The sequence below is a fragment of the Kwoniella dejecticola genome, chromosome 1 (assembly GCF_000512565.2).
Source record: "Kwoniella dejecticola CBS 10117 chromosome 1, complete sequence".
Lineage (NCBI taxonomy): Eukaryota > Fungi > Basidiomycota > Tremellomycetes > Tremellales > Cryptococcaceae > Kwoniella > Kwoniella dejecticola.
In genome coordinates this window covers 1,532,921-1,553,533 of record NC_089301.1, presented here as the reverse complement: position 1 = coordinate 1,553,533, position 20,613 = coordinate 1,532,921, and the positions used below count along the sequence as shown (strand labels likewise).

Here is a 20,613-nt window from a genome sequence, read left to right as displayed (position 1 = left end):
TGGAGTCGAAGATGAACACCCTTATTCCTCATCCTTCTCTTCAGGTAATAATCCAATACCCATCAATCCCGTGGGCGTACTCGTATTCGTATTCGTACCAGGCGCACCAGTCCTAGAGCTACTCCTCATACTACTAAGCTTATTCCCGCTCAGATTCCTCTTATGTCCATGCGAGAATGGCGATGGACTAAGGTTGTGCGCACCAAGTAGACCGACAGGCCACCTTGGTGAGACCGGCGGGAAGTTTTCATCGCCTGCACCTCCTCTGTCTCGAGGTCCACCAGGGGTAGACTTGTTCATATCCCTAAAGAAATCCGATCTAGAGATTGCTGTTCCTATGGATTCGCCTGGCGGGGCAGAACCAATGATTGGTCCTGAGAACGAGATATTTCGAGCAACGCTAATTCCCCTGATGGGTGTACCGTCGATCAACATCGTCGAGGGGACTCGGGATCTACCTTGACCTCCCAACGGCGTCAAGGAGAATAACGAGGGTTGACCAAAGTTGAAATCTAGATGACGGGAGGGCGTTGATGTGACATCGAACGGCGCATCGTCTATTCTTGGTGTAGAATATCGATCGCCCATTATCGGGGCTGGGGTAGAAGGTGGACCTGCATTGTTGTTGTCGTTCTCGGTGAAAGCCCACATGTCACTTCCATACGATAACATTCTAGCTCTTTCAGGTCGTTTTGGCGAATTGACGACTCTGTTGATAGGAGTTCTGGTGGAGGCCATACCTGGACCTGAATGATGAGCGGAAGTGACGAACATCGGTGATGGAGCCAAGGCGATATGGCCAATGTCACTTTTCACGGCTGAAGATCGTGGATCGGCAAGTTGAGAGTATCGACCACGAGGTGTCGAGTGAGCAACACTACGGGTTGAAGGGGTATGCACAATCGACCTTGAAGAGCTTTCACAGCTGTTGCACCACCAGTTTGACCCGATCTTCGATTCGTCTTCAATGCCACAACATATAATGTGGTGCCACGTTTTACAGGCTGCACACGATATCATAGACCCCATGCCATTGGTGTTGTTGGTTCCGCACACGCATGCTACCACTCCAGCGGGGATGACAGGTACAGCTCGGTTCCGAAGGCTGAAAAGCAGAGCTGATCGGGCAGAGGCGGAAGCTTCGATCCCAGTCGTTGGTAACCCAACGCGCCTTCGCGAGTCCCGATCGGACGATGTGCTCGAGCTTGAAGCCGATGATACAAGTCGAGAGACACTTTTGCCCTTTCCTCTGCCGTGTGTGGTATACATAGTCATTAGACCTTCCTCGTCCGATCCGCTATCGTCACTCGAGGTTTCGAGATATCTCTTCAGCAACGTAGCTTTCTCCGATTCTTCCCTTCTGATTTTCTCTTTCTTGCTTCCTCCAGCCAATGCCCATGGTGCTTCTTCATCGGGCCATACGGGTCTCAGAACCACATTCGAGCTGCTAGCGATCGGCTTATCCATCCAATCGTCCTCGTCCTCGTCCCTGGTTTCTTCCGTTAGAGACGTCGAACGATCCAAACCTAGGAACTTGATAGCAGTTGCTTTTCGTACGGCTACACGGCCGAACAAGTCGATCCTTGTTGATACTAGCGGCTGTTCATCGTTGATGGTGTGCTCAGAAAAGGCTTCGAGTCGTTTGGCGATCTTCTGAGCTTGCGCTTCCGGCGAAATATCCTCTTCGTCAGGTAACGACTGATCATGGCTCATTGTGGGTGTACGAAGATTGACGAGATCGGGAGAAGACGGCGGTGACTGATGACCTCTAGCTCTATCTTCGAACCAGGCAACCTCACTCTCTAAGACCTCGTTTGTCGCCAGTGAAGCTAGACCTGACTCGTCTGTCGTCAGAGCCGGAATCGTGGTGGTCCTAGGCGATGGAGCGTCCTCCGGTGAGATCGGTTCTTCAGGGTCACCTTGGCTGATACCGAATAATCCAAGCTTCCTTCCTTCCTCTTGATGGCGAGTGATGACTAAGGCTCTCCTGGCAGAGGGATCAACTTGTTCCGTTTCCTCCTCCTCGATTGGAGTCATGACCTCCTCGTATTGGATCGGAAGGTGAACATGCGGGGGCAAATGTATGATTGACGACTCCTTACCGCTTGAAGGGGGAGTCGGCAATTGCACAGTAGGTGTAGGGGCACTTTCCATTTTGGCTCGCTTTGAAGCTCTGCCACCGCTACTCTCATCTTGCTGCTGCTGCTGCTTTTTACTCCGCTTCGGTGTCTTCAATGCTTTACCACTGGTAGGGGTCTCTTTGCTTGCTTGTTTCTCTCTCTTCCGCTTCGTTATTGGTGCTGATTTATCTGGCGTAGCCTGATTCCACGATCTCCTTCCGTCAGTCGAAGTCTGATAATACGACGGTATCGTGGAGTCGTAGGTCCGGCTCAGTGTAGTGGTAGTCAGGAGAGGTGTAGCGCCTTCATAATTAGTCGATTGTTGGGCGCTGAAAGTAGCCTGATCGAGATATGGGTCAGGCGATACTTGCTCGGAAGCGGGAACGGACTGAGAGGGAGCCTGGAACACATCATATTCGACTTGAGGTGTAGGGTAGTAAGCTGGTGATTGGCCTAAAGGTGATAAGCGGGGGGAAGGCTGTACTGGCATAGGCTGAAGATGAGATCCAGATAGGGTGGGATAAGGGTGATGGTACGATGGACCCGGTCCATTGATGACTACTGTCTGTCCATGAGGATAAGGGGACGATTGAGCAGCGGGCGAATGTGATTGAGACTCTGTTGCTGATAGATGTGAGTACGTGGGAGATGCGACTGCTGATAGGCTGTAGCATATTTGCAGATTTACGCAAGTCAATCAATTGGGTGCTCTCCTTTACGCAGGAAGAAGGGGAGATGCAAGCTTACCTATCTTTTTCTCTTCTTAAGCCATTGCCAAAACTACTCAACGAAGGTTGCCAATCCGTCAATAACTCCTGGCCATGTGAATGGGATGAATGCATGGCTGTAGAGTGATGATGATGATGGTGCTTGTGGGGGTGATGAAGGCTTGTTTCGTAAAGGACCGGACCTGTCATCGAGGGTGATAGAGGATGGCTGAAAGGGTATAGTGGATCCGAAGATGATGTGTAAGGAAGATACGGATCTACTGATAGTATCATTATACAATGATCAGCATAGGGTATCGATTTTGTGGAATCAATTGAATGCTGGATCATAGGGTAAAGTCTAGGTACGATTGGTGTGATGTGATGGCACACTGAAAGACTAGTATGCAATGAAAGCGCCAGCGTAGGCATGCGAAGGGACGAGGAGGTCTTCGTGGGCTAGTAATGAGAGATCAGAGTGGGAAGGAATTGAATTGGATCTCCCATGTAAGCAAGTCCCAAAGGAGTCCGCCCGATAGTCACCGCAAGGAAGTGAAAGTTCTCATGGGTTGTATGGGATGAAACACCTTGCGTAACACAAGACATGACGCACTCATCAAGAGAGGGGCAACTCAGTTCCCAGTCGAAACAAGAATCGATACCAAATAGTGGGCATGACAAATGTATGGTGATCACATAAACGAGATTAAAGGCAAGATAAGGACGATGGGCATAAGAAGAACTTACAGTCAGAATTCCTTCCTCCTGTCGCTCCTATCTATCAGAATTTGTTCTCTTACAAAAGGTGTAGGAAGCGACCTTTCCTTCTTGGCGCAAAGACTGTCGACTATTGAGGAAGGACAAGTCGGAAATGTGACGATGATAGAATTGTGAGAGGTAAATAATTGTGTGAGAAGAAGGTTGAATGATGGTCTTAGCGTAAATAGTGATCTGCCAGGGAAGTGTCAAACTGGATCCGTTGATCATGAGCAGGTGGTGAAGGATGAATGAACGACTGCTTGAGTGTTGAGTGGTGTCACAGTGTCGCTGTATCGTTGTGTGAGTGAGAGCTGAGAGCGATCTTTTGCTTCTACCCAGTACGAAGGGAGGGGAAGACGTCGATCTTGAGCTTGATAGTGGGGTTCTTCCTTCAAGGATACTAAAATCAAGATGCCGTCAACGGTCGGAACGTTTTGTGGAATAACCTTCTGAGCCAATTGATTGGTATCCTTCTACTTGTTTCTCTCGTCCTCCTTCTGCTGTCTATCTGTCTGGTGCTTTTGCAGCTTTGAAATGAGTATGATGCGATGCACCAATGGTGACGATGATCTGATGTGATCTGGGTCTGCAACGTATGGTGAGGGTAGGAAGAGCGATTTGACGGAAAGGCGCTGAAACCAAGAGAATTGGAATTCAAGGGTAAATCTACTGTATCAAGTCTTCCATCTCCGCCATGCCATACCTTAGAAAATAGAATAAAAAGGTCCAGACAAGACAAGGCATCACTTACTTACTATTGTATTCCAATGCTCGGATCTTGTATATCTCCTCAGCTGCTACCCCCTGAAAATGCACTGGAATGGAATGAATGTATGTAATGTATGACCGTTGGCTGTCAACCGTATATCGGATCGGAAAAGGGTAACCCAATTTTAAAGTTATACGGAGGAGCTGGAGTAAAGCTTGTACAGACGAATTATGAGATACCACCCCGCTGAGCAAAACGATCAACTGGGCTGTATATTGCTGCGAAGACGCCGATAGACCGGTATCGGGATGCGCTGGATACGACTATTCTATTGCTGGCCTCGGAAGCATGCGGTCTAGGAGAAGTCATATGTGCAATCGGATCGAAGGACAGAAGGACAGGGGTTAGGAAGATGATGTCAAACGGCGTTACTGGCCTATTCGGCAACGATAGAAAGAGGCTTGGACCGCCTAGAGTGTGGATACGGTATGTGGATATCTGCAGGCGGGGGAAGGTAGTATCAGCATGAGATGCAGGCGCAAACGAACTCGAAATTGAAATTCTAGGGTTCTACACCGCTATGTGCAGGGTCACGAATTTGCTATCCACAAGTACACACAGACCCACAAGTCCATCCGAACCCATGCATGACATGACAAAGGACAAAGGAAACAGAAAGGTCGGGATTCTTTCAGGATATCGAGCAAAGCCAAATTGCCAGCTTACGAAGGGGGGATGACTCGAGGGGGAAGCAAGTGAAGGGGGTCACGATTCTAGACAGAAGAAACAAGATCGACAGAGGCTGAAATTCATGTAACCTCCTAACTCCAAAAATGTGACATGTTGACTTTGGATGGGTAAATTCATTACGTTTGACTAAAAGGGTTCACAAGCTAGATTTCATGATTCCAATTCCCGATAAGATACAAGTCCAATCGAATACACGGGTTTGATGCAGTGTGACAATCGAAAGATAACATCAGATAATTAGGGATTGGAATGGTACGAAATAACGCCTGTTTAGTTTATCCTGGAATTTCAATTAGAGTTTTCATATCTTTTGGCGTTGGCGTTGCAAGACCATCCTACTTGTCCTTGCGTTTGTTCATAAGGCTTGGGATTGAGAACGACTGCGCGCTTACTGCATCGGTGACAAGTAGAGGCGTAAGAAGTAACGATTGAGGACCCACTCCCCAGTCTAGGGCGTGAGGCCATGCATTGCAGGAATGGTGAAAGTCTTGAGAGGCAGACGTCCGTAACTCCCGACTGGCTCATTACGAGGACGCCAACTGTCACGGGTAGACCACTAATTATCTAACGAAGGTTAATCAGCTATACCTTGTGGAGCCAGACGTGCGGTACCTTCACAAACGTGCAAGTGCTTCGGTTAAATCAATCAGATGTTCAGCTTGCCATGGCAAATGACAAGCAGACGAAACCGAGGCTGCTCGATTGATCGACGTGTCCCACAGATTAATCATACACACACAACACGATACACACACATCGTGCATGAAACGCAATCCGATGAAACGTCTTGCAAGTACACACATCCACACACGCACAACTCACCTCTCGCATGTGTGTCAGAGGATATGTCGTCTCTTCGTCTTCATCATCCATCATCTCTCTCTGTCTGCTTGAGACAATCCAGATGAAATCGTTCATCCTCGATTTTCTCGAAATCTTGAGCGCGTTTGATTTTATCGGAAATTTGACCTGATGAATCTTATCCTTCACGCGTTCACGCGTCCCGTGTGACAGTTATCTTTACTAAACCTTAAAATCTCGTTACGCGTCACGCTCAATTCGACATAAATTACCTCATGAGGAAGTTGATTTTTGGTAGATGTCGATCCAATCGGCTTGGGTTTTTCCGAGAATTCTGGTAAGGACGAAATCGATGGTCCCTGTAGTTAGCTTGATATTCCATTCGCCGATTTCTAAAAGTCACAGAGCTGTCCATGGATGTTGAGGTGGTTGTTTATGTAATCACTGATGACTCCGAGAGACCCCTTCGCGATGCGATGTGGTGTCTCTGTAGGCGTCGGGGAGTATTGTCGATCAGCAGAATCATCTTGGGACATTGGGGGAGGGGAACGCAACCCTCTCCCGTCGGCGTTCGGTTCAAGATGTGTCGACACAATCGAGCTTGTCGTGCGGGGGAACAGATATCGCCGAGGACGGTCGCATGTCAGCCGACTCGTTGATATCGCTAGTCTAATTCAAGATGCGTTTGACGGTATGAATCTTCATGTTTCGATATCATCGGGGACATACTGACGCTGACATTGACGACGCTGGAAATCATGGGATACAAGTGTAGAGATGCAAAAAGCTATGATAGGCATAACAATGATGTGTCTGTGTCATAATCAGCTGTTCAAGGTGTTGGAGGTCTTTCAACGATCAACGAGCGGGCAGTGTGGTGAAATGCAAAGAAGGGGGAGAAAGGAGGGGATCGCGACTGGCTTCCACAGACTGCATCGTATATATACATCTCACAGACGCGAATACCGATACGTGTATGGTAGACAAGACGCCTATAGCGCGTCGTTTGGTTCACATTTATGCAGCACAAAGCGACGTGTTGACGTGTTCGCGTTCGAGGTCAACTTCGCGAAGCAAGCTAAGAAGGGTTTCATCGACCCTGTAAGCCATCACGCGCAGATCATCTCATCTTGTCGCGTGCACTGGAAATTCGCGAGTGGTGGTTTCTGATATAACTTATCGTCCATCGACCCATTCTCACGACTGGAGTCTATTGTGTCGTCCCCATCGATTGCATCCACAGTCGTAGCTTCGCAGATATGGTATGGTACGAAATGCGGGTCGACGAAATATACAAGTGTCGGACAAACGTGACTAACCTCGGTACCAATCGGTGAAACCATGATTTCCGAAAGAGCAATGGTAGCGCTTACGCTTATACTTGCTACCACTCAACCCTCTAAACGACATGTAACGATGCTCGCGCAACTTTATCATTTGAGGATACATATGCAGACTCTAAACTTCCACGGACAGACACTAAGGGTTGTCAGGCAATACCGCAGTATCAGTTGACGGAGCCGAGGCCGACAAGAAATTGTTCGGCGACTCCGAGATTGCGTTTCCGTCATAAGGTCAGGTAGATAAGGAGATCACATTTGACTTCATCTCAGCATTCTCTCTCTAACACCCAGCATACATTAAAACGCACCAAATCCCACATCAACTTGTCGACTCAGTATCACTCCTTCCAATGAAATAATGACATCGATCCGAATTCTGACTGCAACAGCAGTCGACAAAGTCCTCACGACTCTATCGCCGGAACTGGCTCTGTCGTCCCAAGCACACGTCTTCAAGCTATTCTCCAACCCTTCAACTCCTTCAGTCAATGCGCCAAAGGCTCACGATGTGATCCAAACTCCACACCGAATCACAGTCAGCTCAGAGGAGACTACCATGTTATTCATGCCTGCTCGTGCGCCCACCATCTCCACGTCCGCGTCGGCGTCAACAGGTTCGACTTCGACAACGACCTCAATAAAGATCGTCAGTGTGCCTCAGAAGAGCGATGGTGGGCTGCCAGGGACGACACTGATCCTGGACGAGAAGAGTGGGAAGGTGAAAGCTGTTGTGAATGCTAGGAAGTTGACGGCTTTAAGGAATGCAGCTGGTGCGTATCTTCCACCATTATTTGAAACGAGAAACACCTTGAGCGCCTCTTCTGTCACATCCCCATCGGCACTGTCACATACTGGGAAAGGACTCTGTCGTACTGATATGACCTATTTTCTGCAGGATCTGCTTTATTCCTCCAACAATTCCCCAATCCCTCTCCTCCACAACACCTAATCCTCTTTGGATCCGGAGCACAATGCCATTCCCACGCTCTTCTTTTCCTTGAACTTCACCCCTCTCTTGACGAAATCACCTTCGTCGTCCGTTCAGATACACCCAGATCATCATCCGTCATATCCGAGTTATCGAGCCAGTATCCCAAAGTGAACATCACCGCTGCTGTACATCCTTCGAGCTCTTCAGAGGGATTAGACGACTTAGTTGGAAGGGGAGATATAATCGTAACTGCAACTTCATCTGCCGAACCTCTTTTCAAGTCAAACACGAACAGCCCGAAGAAAGGAAGTCGAGTCATCCTGATAGGTTCCTACAAGCCTACGATGCACGAAATCGATACGCCCCTAATCAAGAGAGCGGGATTGGTAGTTGATTCTGCGGATGCTTGTTTGCGAGAATCAGGTGAATTGATTGATGCGCATATCCAGAAGGACGATCTTGTCGAATTGGGCGAAGTCCTCAACGATGATCAGCAAAAAGCGGCAAGGAAGAAGCAACAAGTGATAGATCGAGCTGGTGAATCGGACGGTGTGATCGTGTTCAAATCCGTAAGTCAGATCAGTCAACTCCACCTATGATAGATCATTCACCACTCTCAACTCGTCGTTATCTCCGTGATTCATAAGTGAAGTACGGGCGAGGGAACGTCGTGCTCATCGAATAAACTTGGCACTCGCCAATTTGATCTTTCCGTCAAACAGGTCGGCCTGGGTATACAGGACGTAGCTATCACCAAATTAGTTCTGGAAGAGGCCGAGAGGCTGAATCTCGGAAATATCGTGGAGGACTATGATTAATGGCTATCGTCGCATGTGTCAGCACGCCTCATCGCTGGAATCATGCAATAGGCGATATTTGACTATCCTAAGGAACAGTGTCACAACGCTTTGCACCACAGCATATATAAACCTCATCTTGAAATAGTTTATTATGCATTATGCGTCAGATGCAATACTGTAGAAAGTATAAACAACGGTTTTTTCCATCCCTCCCGAGATCTAAGGCTTCCCCCCATTCGGAATGAGATCGATAGCCTCGGGCGAAGCTCGAGACTCGAAAGTATTTTCACATGAAATATTCTTCGACAGAAGCGAGTTTTAAGGAGGCATGTTGGGATACAGTACGAAAATACAAAATACCCGATTCTAGCTTTTTGGTAGGCTATTACCTGCGAGGTAGGCGGTTCCTACCCCCAAGGTTACGGGCTGAGGATTGGACTAGGACCGGTTCAAGCAGATGCGACCAGCGGCTGTGGATTCCTCGTACAGTCTTGAGGCTTCTGGTTGGCGGAAGGATGAGATTGAGTTACAACTAGCGATCAATCCAGCAACTTCCGTAAACTTGATGAGGTTGGCATTTTCATCTGCCTATTCTCTTCTTTCTCTTTTCCTTTGTTATTCGGTGAACCATCATCTGTCCCCAGTCCGCTCGCACCCTGCATCCGCTTCTCTTCCATCTCCGTCAAAAGCAACAGGCCACTAGATCCGTCAGCAGTCGTCGAAGGCGAATCTGGCTCTATCCTGGTTGACGATTTTCGCTCGTTCGAAGGCTGAGATTGAGGCTGAGGCGAAAGTGATTTGCTGTTAATTTTAGGTAGAACGAAGCTTCCACTTTCTTCAGCTCGTTCTGAGACGTATGGGGCGGGTAGAGCGAAGCGAGCTAATTCAGGCGGTAGGTGAGAGGTTGATCGATGTATCGCCGGTGAGGATTCCGTCCGTAATACTTCACCGTCTTTCGGTTCGTAGCCCAGATCCTCACCAGCATGCGATCTGGCTCTCGCAAATCTCGGATTGATGTCATACCCTTTTCCCCCTTCGTGGTGAGTGTAAAATGGTCTAATTGATTCTGGCGAGGTGCGTCTCCGTTTCAGTCCAGACGGTTTGAAAGTATCAGACAGTCGAGAATCTAGGGCAATCGGACGACTTGGGAATTCTGGTGAGGCGATAGGCGGTAATGTGACCAAGTCAGGATACGCCGAATGAGGCTGCTGTCTCATCGGCTCTAGGACTGATGGGAAGGGCCTGTCAGAATGCGCGTTTTGATACGTATGATCGCTCCGTGACGAAGAGGCGCGACCGCGGCCCGAGGATGGGTACGATGGCGGATGAGCCGAGGGCCGTGTCAATTCATGTCGAGGGTGTGAGCGAGAATGAGAAGAAGAATGAGGACTAGGAAGTTGTGTATATGTACTCTGCTGAGAGGAAGGGTGCGAAACTGATCTAGAGTAGTGTGATGGTAGTCCGTAGGTATCTTGAGCTCGCTCTTTCCCTTCCGACCGCCTCTCTGACCTGTCTACTCGCTCCAGTCCATGAGGGGATGCACCTTGATATGCGACAACATCATGGGACGACTGGCCATCCTGTTGATACGGATGAGGGAAATGTCGTGGGTGATGGACTGAGTCTCATCGAGAGGTATGCGTAAAGAAAGGGTGAAACGCAGATCACTTAGCATACTTTCTTTGCTTGCTTGGCTTGGATCAAAGCAGGATAGATTGATGGAAACTCACTCAACGGCTCTTGGTAATCTGACGGTGTTGCCGAAGGAGGATCAAGCAGAAATCTGGTTGATCCAGTAGAAGATGATTCTCCAGCCCATGCCGAGATCCGTTCATCTCCTTCTAGAGATAATCTGCGCGATCGGGGAGATTTTTGTAGATCCTCATAATCGGCTGGATCTTCTCCTTCCGGTATTCCTCCATTCACCGCAAGCGTCTTCCGTCCTTTTTGTCTTTGGTTCTGCGAGCGAATCGATTGTCAATTAGCGATCCTCGAAGGTTTTCACAGCCGCCGTGAATGAGCGGAAAGTATCCCCAATTAGATCGATCAATTCGTAATTATATCATTTTCTCCGTGATCTGCTGATCCCCCTCAAACGGTCAATCACCGACCAAGCCACCACGATAACCTCTGCATCCCGCTCCTACACACCATCTCGCTCGTTCCCACACACGGCGTCAAGTGTCGATAGCCAGACGACTCACCTGAAACCATACCTGGACTTGTCTAGGAGTCAGTCCAATTTCTTGGCCCAGTCGCTCTCTATCGGCTCCAGTCGGAAATTTAGTCTAAGATTGGATAGATAGACGCGGAGGTATTTCACAAGGTTGTTAGCCATATTCAGAACACCCTTAATTGACAAAGCATCATTACGGCATTGTTACGACATCATTAAAATAAATGAATTTCAGAACAGCATTCTTCGGTTCATGACAAAAAAAGAGAAAGCAAAAGAATGATGGCTCACCTTTCTCCATAATCTAGTCAAGCCTGATTGTTGCATATGAGTCATCAACGCCCGCGTTCTCTTCTTCTTGTAACTTCCAAGAGGATATTGCTGGCCTGATTGTAAGGAGGAAGTGCCTGTATAACTTGACCCACTAATGCTGGATCCGCCTGAGAGATCTCGTTGCATTGCGTAAGAGTGATGGGAATGCGTGGACTCGTGGGAACGAGTTCGTACCAGTGGTTCACCATGATGGATAAGTAGAGGTTCGCCCCGGGCTGAAGGAGAAATCGTTGGAAGAGGTGGTGGAAAATACGAACCAGAGGAGCGGGTTGAGGTTGAAATGTACGGTGAAGGGGTTATCTCGATTGGCGGTAATCGTGTAGTCGGTAGTCCCCTTGAATATACCGGGGGCGAAGATTGTCTCTCCGGCGAATGCGAGTACGGTCTATGCGGGAAAGGGGCGGAGTCGGGTCGCTCCCTCTGGTTGGAAGGATAATGGAAGCTTGTGGGTGATGGTTGAGAAGAAGCCACAATATGCGCTGGTGCGGGCTCTGGAGGGGGTGGAAATGCGGGCTTGTGTTCATTGACGAATCGCCTGCCATCTGCTCCCAGCCATTGCCTTGCAGCCGGCCGTGGTGCGTGATAACGTTGAGCGGCAGGAACGTATGGTGCAAGCGGTGGTGGTCCGATCTGATGCATGGCTGATTGCACGAAATCGGGTCTTGGCGCTCTGAATCTCGAACCAGAAGAGCTCGGTCCGGACTCGTCGAGTCTTGATTCAGCAGGCAGCGATCGTCGAAGGGGCTTGATCTCCAATGGCGCAGCTGAATGTGCTGTTGCATAGTCGAATTCTGACCGCGGTCGATGTCGCGAATCTTGGTACATGGTTGTGTTGAAACGAGGCTGCAGTGGTGCAGACCTGGGAGAGCCGGTCCTTCCGGAGAATGATCGGATAGACCCGTTGTCGCTGCCCATTGTCACCGCTGACTGAATGAACCATGACATCCTGAATCAGCTGTATAGCTCTATGGCAATCACTCTTGAGATACAAGTTTGCGCGAAGAATGATATCGCACACCTGAGAAGTCGCTGAATCGTCCTAATCTTCTGGTTTTCCGATATATCCCATTTACCGTTTTGCTCTTTGCTGATCCGAAAACCAGAAATATGTCTGAGGGAGTGTGAAGTGGGGTCTGACTCAGTTTGTGATTCGTCATCTGCCCTCGCGATATGACTTACGACGATGAAGGCGCTCAATTGATGCTTTGAGCCTGATTTTAACTTTCTGAGTTATGCTTGAGGTTCAGATCAGCCCCGAAATAGCTTTCCCGAGCTCCTCTCGAAACTGATAACCGAAATGAATAGACATCAGTAAAGTTTGGCAGACAATACAATTAAAAGAAAGATAAAAAAAGTTTCAGGCATCTTTGATAACGCAAGAATCACCGACAGAGGTTCACTGGACTGTCAAAGACAGGATGAGGAGGGATCGGCTCGATAATCCCGGAATCTGCGTGGTGAAAAAAACAGGAGATGGATGACACATGCTCATTTAGCCATAACATATAAACCCAGACTGAAACATGGTTTTTTTGAACGAATCCACCCAGGTTGCGATGCCTCAGCGGACAATTGCGCCAGGCAAAAGATTGCTCCAGCGGTCAGGGTAGTGATTTGTGTTATGGTAGATTACCGATGATCAATTCAGACGATTTAAATTCAGAAGATCCGAAGAAGAGATAGAAAATTTAAGAGTAATGAAAAGAAGCATAGCAGGCACTAAGCCGAGCAAAAAAAATGGAGTTAGAGTGGAAGTACCACGCCGGCGGGATGACCCTGCTGTGTATTCGTAATCCAGCCAGCCAGAGGCCACGACAACCTAAATGTCTTGTGATGGCATGATCGGTGAAGCTAGACCACAGATCGATGGATTACGCTAACCCATGGCGATTAGGTTGAAAAGAAGGTTATGATTGAAGAATTAAATTAGGGTATCCGAGATGTTTGACCCTTTCCTTCGGTGATTATCAGGATTGATCCATCAGGAGGCAGAGGGAAGACAGCTGGGTGATTGAGGAGTGGAAAGCTCCGATCGACAAGGAATGTCGAAGTGACTGAGGCGGGATTCGTCATAGGGGAAATTCAGCGGGGTACCTGACGCCACCGAAAGTCGCGGTCAAGAACAGGAATTCGATTCCCGTTTCATTCAGGCATAGGAGAATTTTCGTGTTTCAAGTTGAGTCAAGAACAAAGAACAATGAAGCTTCTTTCAAGAAATTCAGAAAGTGAGGGAAGTGTGGCGGCCATAGGAGGGTGCGATCACATGAGAGATCGACAACAAGCACGGACAGACAGGGAGCGACTCACGCTCACCTCGGGATTTTCCTTTTGTTAGCTGCAAAAGGGTATTCCAGCAATCAATGTTTCCAGGCCGACGTGTTCTCGGATCGAGCGAGATCCGGGATACTGGAGATGGACGCGCTGTACCCGATGTTCATCGACAAGGGAAATATTCGGTGGGAATATCGAGAGCCTGTCAGGTACTGGCAAGCAGATTAAACTTTAAACCGATATCAGCAGGAAGCCTTTTTGTCCGAGGAACGGGGGAGCAAGATGGCGATTCTAGTGGAGAAAGAGGGATTGATCGGATTTTCCTCACCAAAGACGTGTCACCAGAGACTCGTCAGCGTATGAGAGCGCTCGACAAGCCTGAAGCGGCGCAGACCTCTTCGAGAAAAGGTGGGCGAAAAGGGATGTCGTCTATCCGGATATACAGGAAATTGGGTTTGAGATACCCTTTGTGAGTGAATGAGGGTATTGTGGCGTGCAACACGGAGGCTCGAGATCAGAATCCGATAGCCTCTCGGACACGATGTAGGGTTGAAAACGACATGGTTGGTTGTTCGTCAGGGGAAACACCGTAGGTGATGAGAGATGAACGAAAGATTGGCGACCCAAACTCACTCGAAATCCGTCTATCAAGCTTCCCTACTTTCGCCGTGACTCAATCTGGAGAAACAATGTAGTCTTCCAGCTTGAAAAGCAAGATTATCGTACTCTCAATTTTGCTCGATTTGGTCGATATTGAGCCTGCTTCGGATGGGTGGTATCAGGTTTTCCAACAATGGGGAATCTGTCCGTTGGGCGTTGTGCAGTGAACTGAACGGGGGATGTCCATCAACGAAAGCAGGTTGAAGAAGGTGCGAATTCTCGGTTGTCTGCATTGGTGGTACGCTGATAAATGCTAGAAAGGAGATATGATGACAATCAGCAATCCGAATGACGTACCCATCCCGCTTCTTACCGAAACAAGAAGAAAATTCTCGTCCTAATGATGGAGCCGGCCAGTGCAAATTAGGGAGCGCATGGGAGGAGGCAGTCAAATTGCGCTCTATTGAGTGATAAAGGATGTATAGTAGGCACAGAAAGACACCAAGGATAGTACACGAGGAAAAAGTATAAGGATAAGGGAGGACAGATGAGTAAGTGATGAGCTTGAACAGGTATGATGGAGATCGTATACTGCGATTGATATACGTTGTCATCCCGTTGAGAGGACACGCTACAGAATGTTGAAATGCAAATGATGGACGAACTCGATTGAAGAGATCGACCCCTTTTTCAACCCGGACTCAACATGAAAGTGTCTGGGGCGCAACATCATAAACCATAATTGACTGAGTTCGATTTACCATCAAATCCGATATCCGAAGTCACTTCTGTCTGGTCTGACCGGGCCACTGTCAGGACTTCCCACGAAGCCGAAGGCTCATTGATGGTCGCTTGATCTGAAGTGATGATGGCCGCAGAACAGTAATGACGAGGGAGGAGAGAGGAATGAGCGACGGCAACGACCGGGGAACAGCGTCAAGAGTCTGAAGCATCAAGTAATGATCTCCTTCCCACCACGACCCGAGCTCGGCGGCCGATCATCAAGAAAACCGAAACGACAACAGATATACACCATACAATACAAGTCCAGAGAACGAATGTGTGAGTGCAAATGGGCGAACCAGCTTAAACTCATGATAAATCAGAGAGACGGACAGAACGACTCACCTTGCCGCCTATAGCGACGACTTCTTCACTTCTCAAGAGGGACTCGATATGCTTCAGGATCGGACGATGGACCGGACGCTACCTTGAAGATTGAGATGAAGACCAACGGTGAATGACATGCCGCCGTCAAGTGAAGAGCATCCGATGCTTGGAGATACTGCGCGTGGATGAAGTGGGACTAGGCGAAGGGTGTAAATGAAATTGCGGAACAGAGACGATAATTACAGGTATAAAGGATGGAATGAGGTCTTCAATCTTTCGAACAATTGAGGGATTGACTGATTGAGGTATAGCACACGTCGTTGTAATTGCGTTTTAACTGATGGTAGTGATGAGCGGCTTCTTGTGGGTTCTCAATGAAAAAGTTTGTCGTTTTGTTTTGATTAAAGTCTACGGTAGCTGTAATCAAAGGTACCCCTTACTCTGCTCGCCGTCGTCACTGTGCTGTCCTATAAAGGGTGCGCTTTGACTGGCTGACTGATGTCGACTCCACTTACTGACAGTAAATTCTGCTTGAATGATCCAATCAGATTGACGGGGTTGAGAGCTGATTGATTATTGTTGATGTGATTCCAACCGACAAGCGTCGTTACTGTATTCATGCTCACCGAACTGCGGATAGGCTAGTGATGTATCAAAAAGTGGGGAAGTGTGGCCTGGTGGTTGGTGCGTGAAAGCACAGTCATCCCATCAACATGTGAGATGGGATCAAGTTTTCCCTCGCATTTCTTAAGAGCCTTTTGTGACGGCTGGGTACATAAATAACCAGGGGCGCAAGATGAAGAGAGACTACCAGATACCGAGTAGGATACATCGTCAGAAAAGCGCTGAAAAGTTGACGTGAACGTTGATTGATGGTTGACAGCCCTTCGCGACCCTTGACGTTGCTTAACCGAAGAAATTTCCGATCAAAAGAGGATTGTGCAAATAACTTACATCGAGCGGACACTAAAAACACTCAGAGTGTAATGTACCTGATCTAAAAGGAGATCAATCATCGTCTACCATTGCATTGCATTCTTAGGTGGCCGGATCAGATCGCGCATGTAAATTATTGAGATTGAAGGAGCATAGGATCAGGTCCCAAATTGACAGTTACCAAAGGAATACCCAGCACAATAAAACATATCGAAATGAACATCTTGGCATCAAATCGTGAAGGACGCTGAATTCAGGTGAAGTGAAAGGAAGAAACGGAAGGATAGAATTGGGATGGTGGATGATGTTGTGCTAAAGGCGAAAATTAACGATAATTAGAGTAGATCAGAATGCCAAAGTCAAACATGCTTAATTTACTTCGTCATTAGCCATCAAATTGACAAAGCGACAAAGCGACAAGGGCGGTGGCGCTCCATCAGGATTGTTGTTGGGATACATAGGTTCGGAAGTTTAATGAATTGACGGTGCAGTCGCCTGTTAAGCAAGGGTATTGTAATTCTGATCAAAGGGGGATCGCGCGGAGTCAGGCATTAACACACATCAATCTATATTATGCATGTTCGAGCGATGTGGCTTAGTCTTATTCGTCACCCCTACCTACAGATCTACGATCCAATTCCATATCGCGCCCAACTCATTGTACTCTATACGTCCCTCTGAAGCCGCTTTTACCGCATGTGACGCAGGCAGAAAGGCACGGTCAGATCTTACTTATACTCACGCTTTGCCTCTTGCAAAGTAAAGCTGCGTTTATTCAGATGTTCGAGCGTTCAAACGGGCAAGACGAAATAAGGTTATCTTCCGCAATCATAGTCACGGAGACCGTGTCGCACGATCACGCTGTATGAGTGCATTCCCTTTATTATGCTTCGTGCGTACATGTCTGTTGTGTCGTGTGCATACAACATCCGATGACAGATAATAGTACAAACAAATAGATCGTTGTCAGATGATATTGCAAAACAGCTTTCTGCAAGCAGGTGAAATCCGGCTATATCTATCGCACACCAACACCAAGCAGCGGATCAACACCATTCGTACCTCCTGACCTCCTATCCTTCTTCAATCCGTCCGTATCTCTATGAGTGACCCCTAGTCCAGCTAGGGGATCGGCATCTACTTTCACATTATCTATACTCCTCCTGGCCATCTTCTGATTTGCGTCGGAGTAAGAGTCGCTAACGTTCAGGTTTGCACGATTGAGGGTCGCTGATTGTGGGCGAGGAGGTAAAGGGGCAGTCGACGGTACTGGCGGAGTCCTAGGCAGTCCGGCTGAAGGAGTCGATCGAGAAGAGGATAGAGTCAGATTGGGCTTGAACGATTTCGACGATGATAGACCGTTTGCCCTATCATGAGGCCGGGATGAGTCGGAGTAGCCCGTCATTGCATCGTGAGACTTCGGTGCAACTGCATCCGGAATGGACGGTTTCAAAGAAGGCAAAGGAGGCTGAGTGGGCATCTTGGCGTATGTGGGTAAAGTAGGTGTGGTATCTTCGAATTCCAAGGTCCCTTGCTCGATGGGCTGTGGTACGGCTTCAATAGACAGTTCAGGCGGATTGATACCGTGTGTCTCAGGCAGGGGATCTGGCGCTGGAGTACCTGCTCTTGAACTTGAAGTCTCTAAACCCCATCCCCATTCCTTGACGATCTGCTCGGTCTCTTTCCCTGCTGCATCTAGCAAACCATCTTTGACTCGCTCTAACCCTTTCCAAGCATTTTCCTTCTCAGCTTCTCCTGCTTCTTGGCCGCTCGATGAATGAATAATCGATAGCCACTCAGACATGGCTTTCCCCATTCCGACCATAGCTAATCTCAATTCAGCCATTTCAAGCTCGGCATCTTTGAGCGATTGTTCCGGAGCGATGCTGTCGACGGATGGCCGACTGCCTATATTCGGACGGGCGGTTGCGGGTGCGGGTTTGGTCGGATTCGGTAGCTGGGTCTGAACTTGAGTTTGAGCTTGGGGTGGAGGCTGAGGTTGAAAGTATGTCGCCGATTGAGAAGTGAGAAATGATCGAGGTAACGCAGCGCTTGAGGAGGGGATACTTGAGAAAGAGCTATTCTCCCTTGCGGGTGATCCAGGCGAGAATGGTAGATTCGGTAAATAAGAATAAGCTGTTGCTGAGTCCGGTAAATTTCTCTGTGGATACAAATGGTTAGCTTTGCAGGATGTCAGAGCTATGTCAGAGGATAAGCGTACCCTCAGATCAGCTACCGTAGTCATAAACGCCTTGTCCAATCCAGCAGCTTGAGCTCTTTCGAACAAGCCTTGAGCCAGTCCGCCCATTCCTGCTCGACCTCTACTACCGCGTCCTGCGCCTCCCGCCGAAAGATCGCCACTGCTTTTTATCGGCTGACGACCGCTATCCGTTTCCGCTGAGCGGTCCGACGGTGTGACCTTCACACCTAAGATATCCTGATTCTGCAATACGACCTCGACTCCGGCGGTGGGTGAGATGTTGTCGCGAAGGAAAAGAGCCTGAGATAGTATCAGGGACGGCTCAAAAGGATATAAGGGGGACGGCGAGGGATAGTGGAGAAGCTGTGTAAGGAGAGTCGGGTAATCTGCTTCTATCACTGGAGATAAGACAAACTTAATCAGCACTTCGAAGCGAAGAAATATTTTCAGCAGTCAAACTCACGTTCATTCCGTATGAGGAGCAGCATTGCAACGCAGATGAAATCCATGATTCCCAATCCTGGATCTTCGGCAAAAATTCCATCCCATATCCGCATGGCTGATGAGAAAGGGATCTCTCGGGTGAAGATGAGTCGGATCCACCGTCTAGGTTGAGATACTGAGGTCAGCCGAGAAACGCATGATCGAAACACATTGCATCAGCTTACATAGCCCATATCTGCGCTTCAACCCCTTCCGTCTCCAGTCTCTCCCATAATTGTGGGTCAATTCTCCTCAACAAGCTGGTATGTATATTATTACATCTCGTTATTATCGGGGCTTGAGGTGCATTCGGAGTGCGAGTTTTCTGCTCATCACAAATCAGCTTTGCACATTGCCAGTCATGATCTCCGAGACCATGAGTGATAAAGCAAAACATACGATTAGTCCTTCTTCTGCTCTCCATTCGTAAAACTCCTTGGCTCCCTTCATTATAGCCTGAAATAGCTGAAACGAGTCATGCTCCACATACTTCCTATCTAACGTGTCCCACATAGCCTCATTATCCTTCTCCGGCGATGTCTTTAGCTGCTCTTCTTTAGACAGACTATCTCTGTCGACAGCTAAGAAGCAACAAGCCAACAACTCGTGCATGCCCTGCCTGTATCCCACATCGGGATTGAGGACGGAGAACAAGAACAGCGAGGTGACCAACGATTTGCGGACGCGAGGAAGCTGGAAGTACGGTATATCAGGGAAAGTCCTCTCGACGTCTTGAGAGATTGTTGAGCGCAGGTCTACATGAGCGAACCATGTTTTCCAAGGTGACGAGCTATCTAATGAAAGTGGATCCCATCCTTCGCCTTTCGATCTCGAAGAGCCCGGTATAGGGCTGGCAGCTGAACGTGAAGTCGAAGCTGAAGCCGAGGTTGAGGATGCAGAAGGGGAATGATGGTCTTCTGCGCCCGTACAGTCGGATGCCCATCGTTCATCTGGAGCAATTAGGTATCGCCTTCTAAGGGAGTTGTATGCTTCTCGAGATGCGGCAACTGCTGCTGAGAACAGGCTCGGAGAGGTGGGCGGAGGCAGTAGATTGTGGTAGAACTGTGACACGCATTTTAATCAGCAATGACAAAGCATTCTGGTGAGGATCGTTAGCCCGGGATATACGTGGTATGCTCACTCACACGCCAATAGACCGACCGCAGGATCACCCCTCCATCAGCTGCGGAATCTCCCAGTCCATTCTTCGTCAGAGCTATCGCTTTCAATCTGCTTGGTGAGAGCAATGGATCCGAGAAGAGCGCTTTCCATTTTGATCTGATTGCATCAGGCGGAATCAGCTACGAGGAATGGCATTTACCCAGAAATCCTTCTTCTGCATCAAACTCACCGAATCTCAGTTGCTGTTGGACGCGGAAAGACGGCTTCTTCCGTGACAACATCGGTCATCGTCGAGGCAGCCGCTTGACTGTGTGCTCCAGTCGCGGGACAGCTGGCAGAGTTGGATGGTTAGGACAGGACAGTACGTGTCGGGAGACAGAACGAGTGCCAAACAACATGTCATATTGATAATGACGGCGATCACTCGCTCATTGATTCGAATGACAGGGCCAAGAACGACTA

The 20,613-nt window shown here is 48.5% G+C and overlaps 4 protein-coding genes across 4 annotated transcripts; 1 reads left to right on the top strand and 3 right to left on the bottom strand.

The window, feature by feature from the left end:
• Window positions 1-21: 21 nt before the first annotated feature.
• I303_100585 (uncharacterized protein) lies at window positions 22-2,962 on the bottom strand (the record flags this gene model as incomplete). The annotated part of the gene is made up of 2 exons (XM_018403959.1): window positions 22-2,785; window positions 2,868-2,962. 2 exons carry the CDS (start codon window positions 2,960-2,962, stop codon window positions 22-24), a joined length of 2,859 nt encoding a protein of 952 aa, XP_018266613.1.
• A 4,585-nt stretch (window positions 2,963-7,547) lies between these two features.
• On the top strand, window positions 7,548-8,938 carry I303_100584 (uncharacterized protein; the record flags this gene model as incomplete). The annotated part of the gene is made up of 3 exons (XM_018403958.1): window positions 7,548-7,959; window positions 8,085-8,689; window positions 8,843-8,938. The coding sequence occupies 3 exons, from the start codon at window positions 7,548-7,550 to the stop codon at window positions 8,936-8,938; spliced, it is 1,113 nt and encodes a 370-aa protein (XP_018266612.1).
• Window positions 8,939-9,459: 521 nt separating this feature from the next.
• I303_100583 (uncharacterized protein) lies at window positions 9,460-12,374 on the bottom strand (the record flags this gene model as incomplete). The annotated part of the gene is made up of 4 exons (XM_065968150.1): window positions 9,460-10,538; window positions 10,651-10,879; window positions 11,125-11,208; window positions 11,388-12,374. The coding sequence occupies 4 exons, from the start codon at window positions 12,372-12,374 to the stop codon at window positions 9,460-9,462; spliced, it is 2,379 nt and encodes a 792-aa protein (XP_065824222.1).
• A 4,990-nt stretch (window positions 12,375-17,364) lies between these two features.
• I303_100582 (uncharacterized protein) lies at window positions 17,365-20,439 on the bottom strand (the record flags this gene model as incomplete). The annotated part of the gene is made up of 7 exons (XM_065968149.1): window positions 17,365-18,507; window positions 18,568-18,944; window positions 19,010-19,152; window positions 19,215-19,354; window positions 19,429-20,091; window positions 20,175-20,307; window positions 20,381-20,439. 7 exons carry the CDS (start codon window positions 20,437-20,439, stop codon window positions 17,365-17,367), a joined length of 2,658 nt encoding a protein of 885 aa, XP_065824221.1.
• Between the last annotated feature and the right edge of the window lie 174 nt (window positions 20,440-20,613).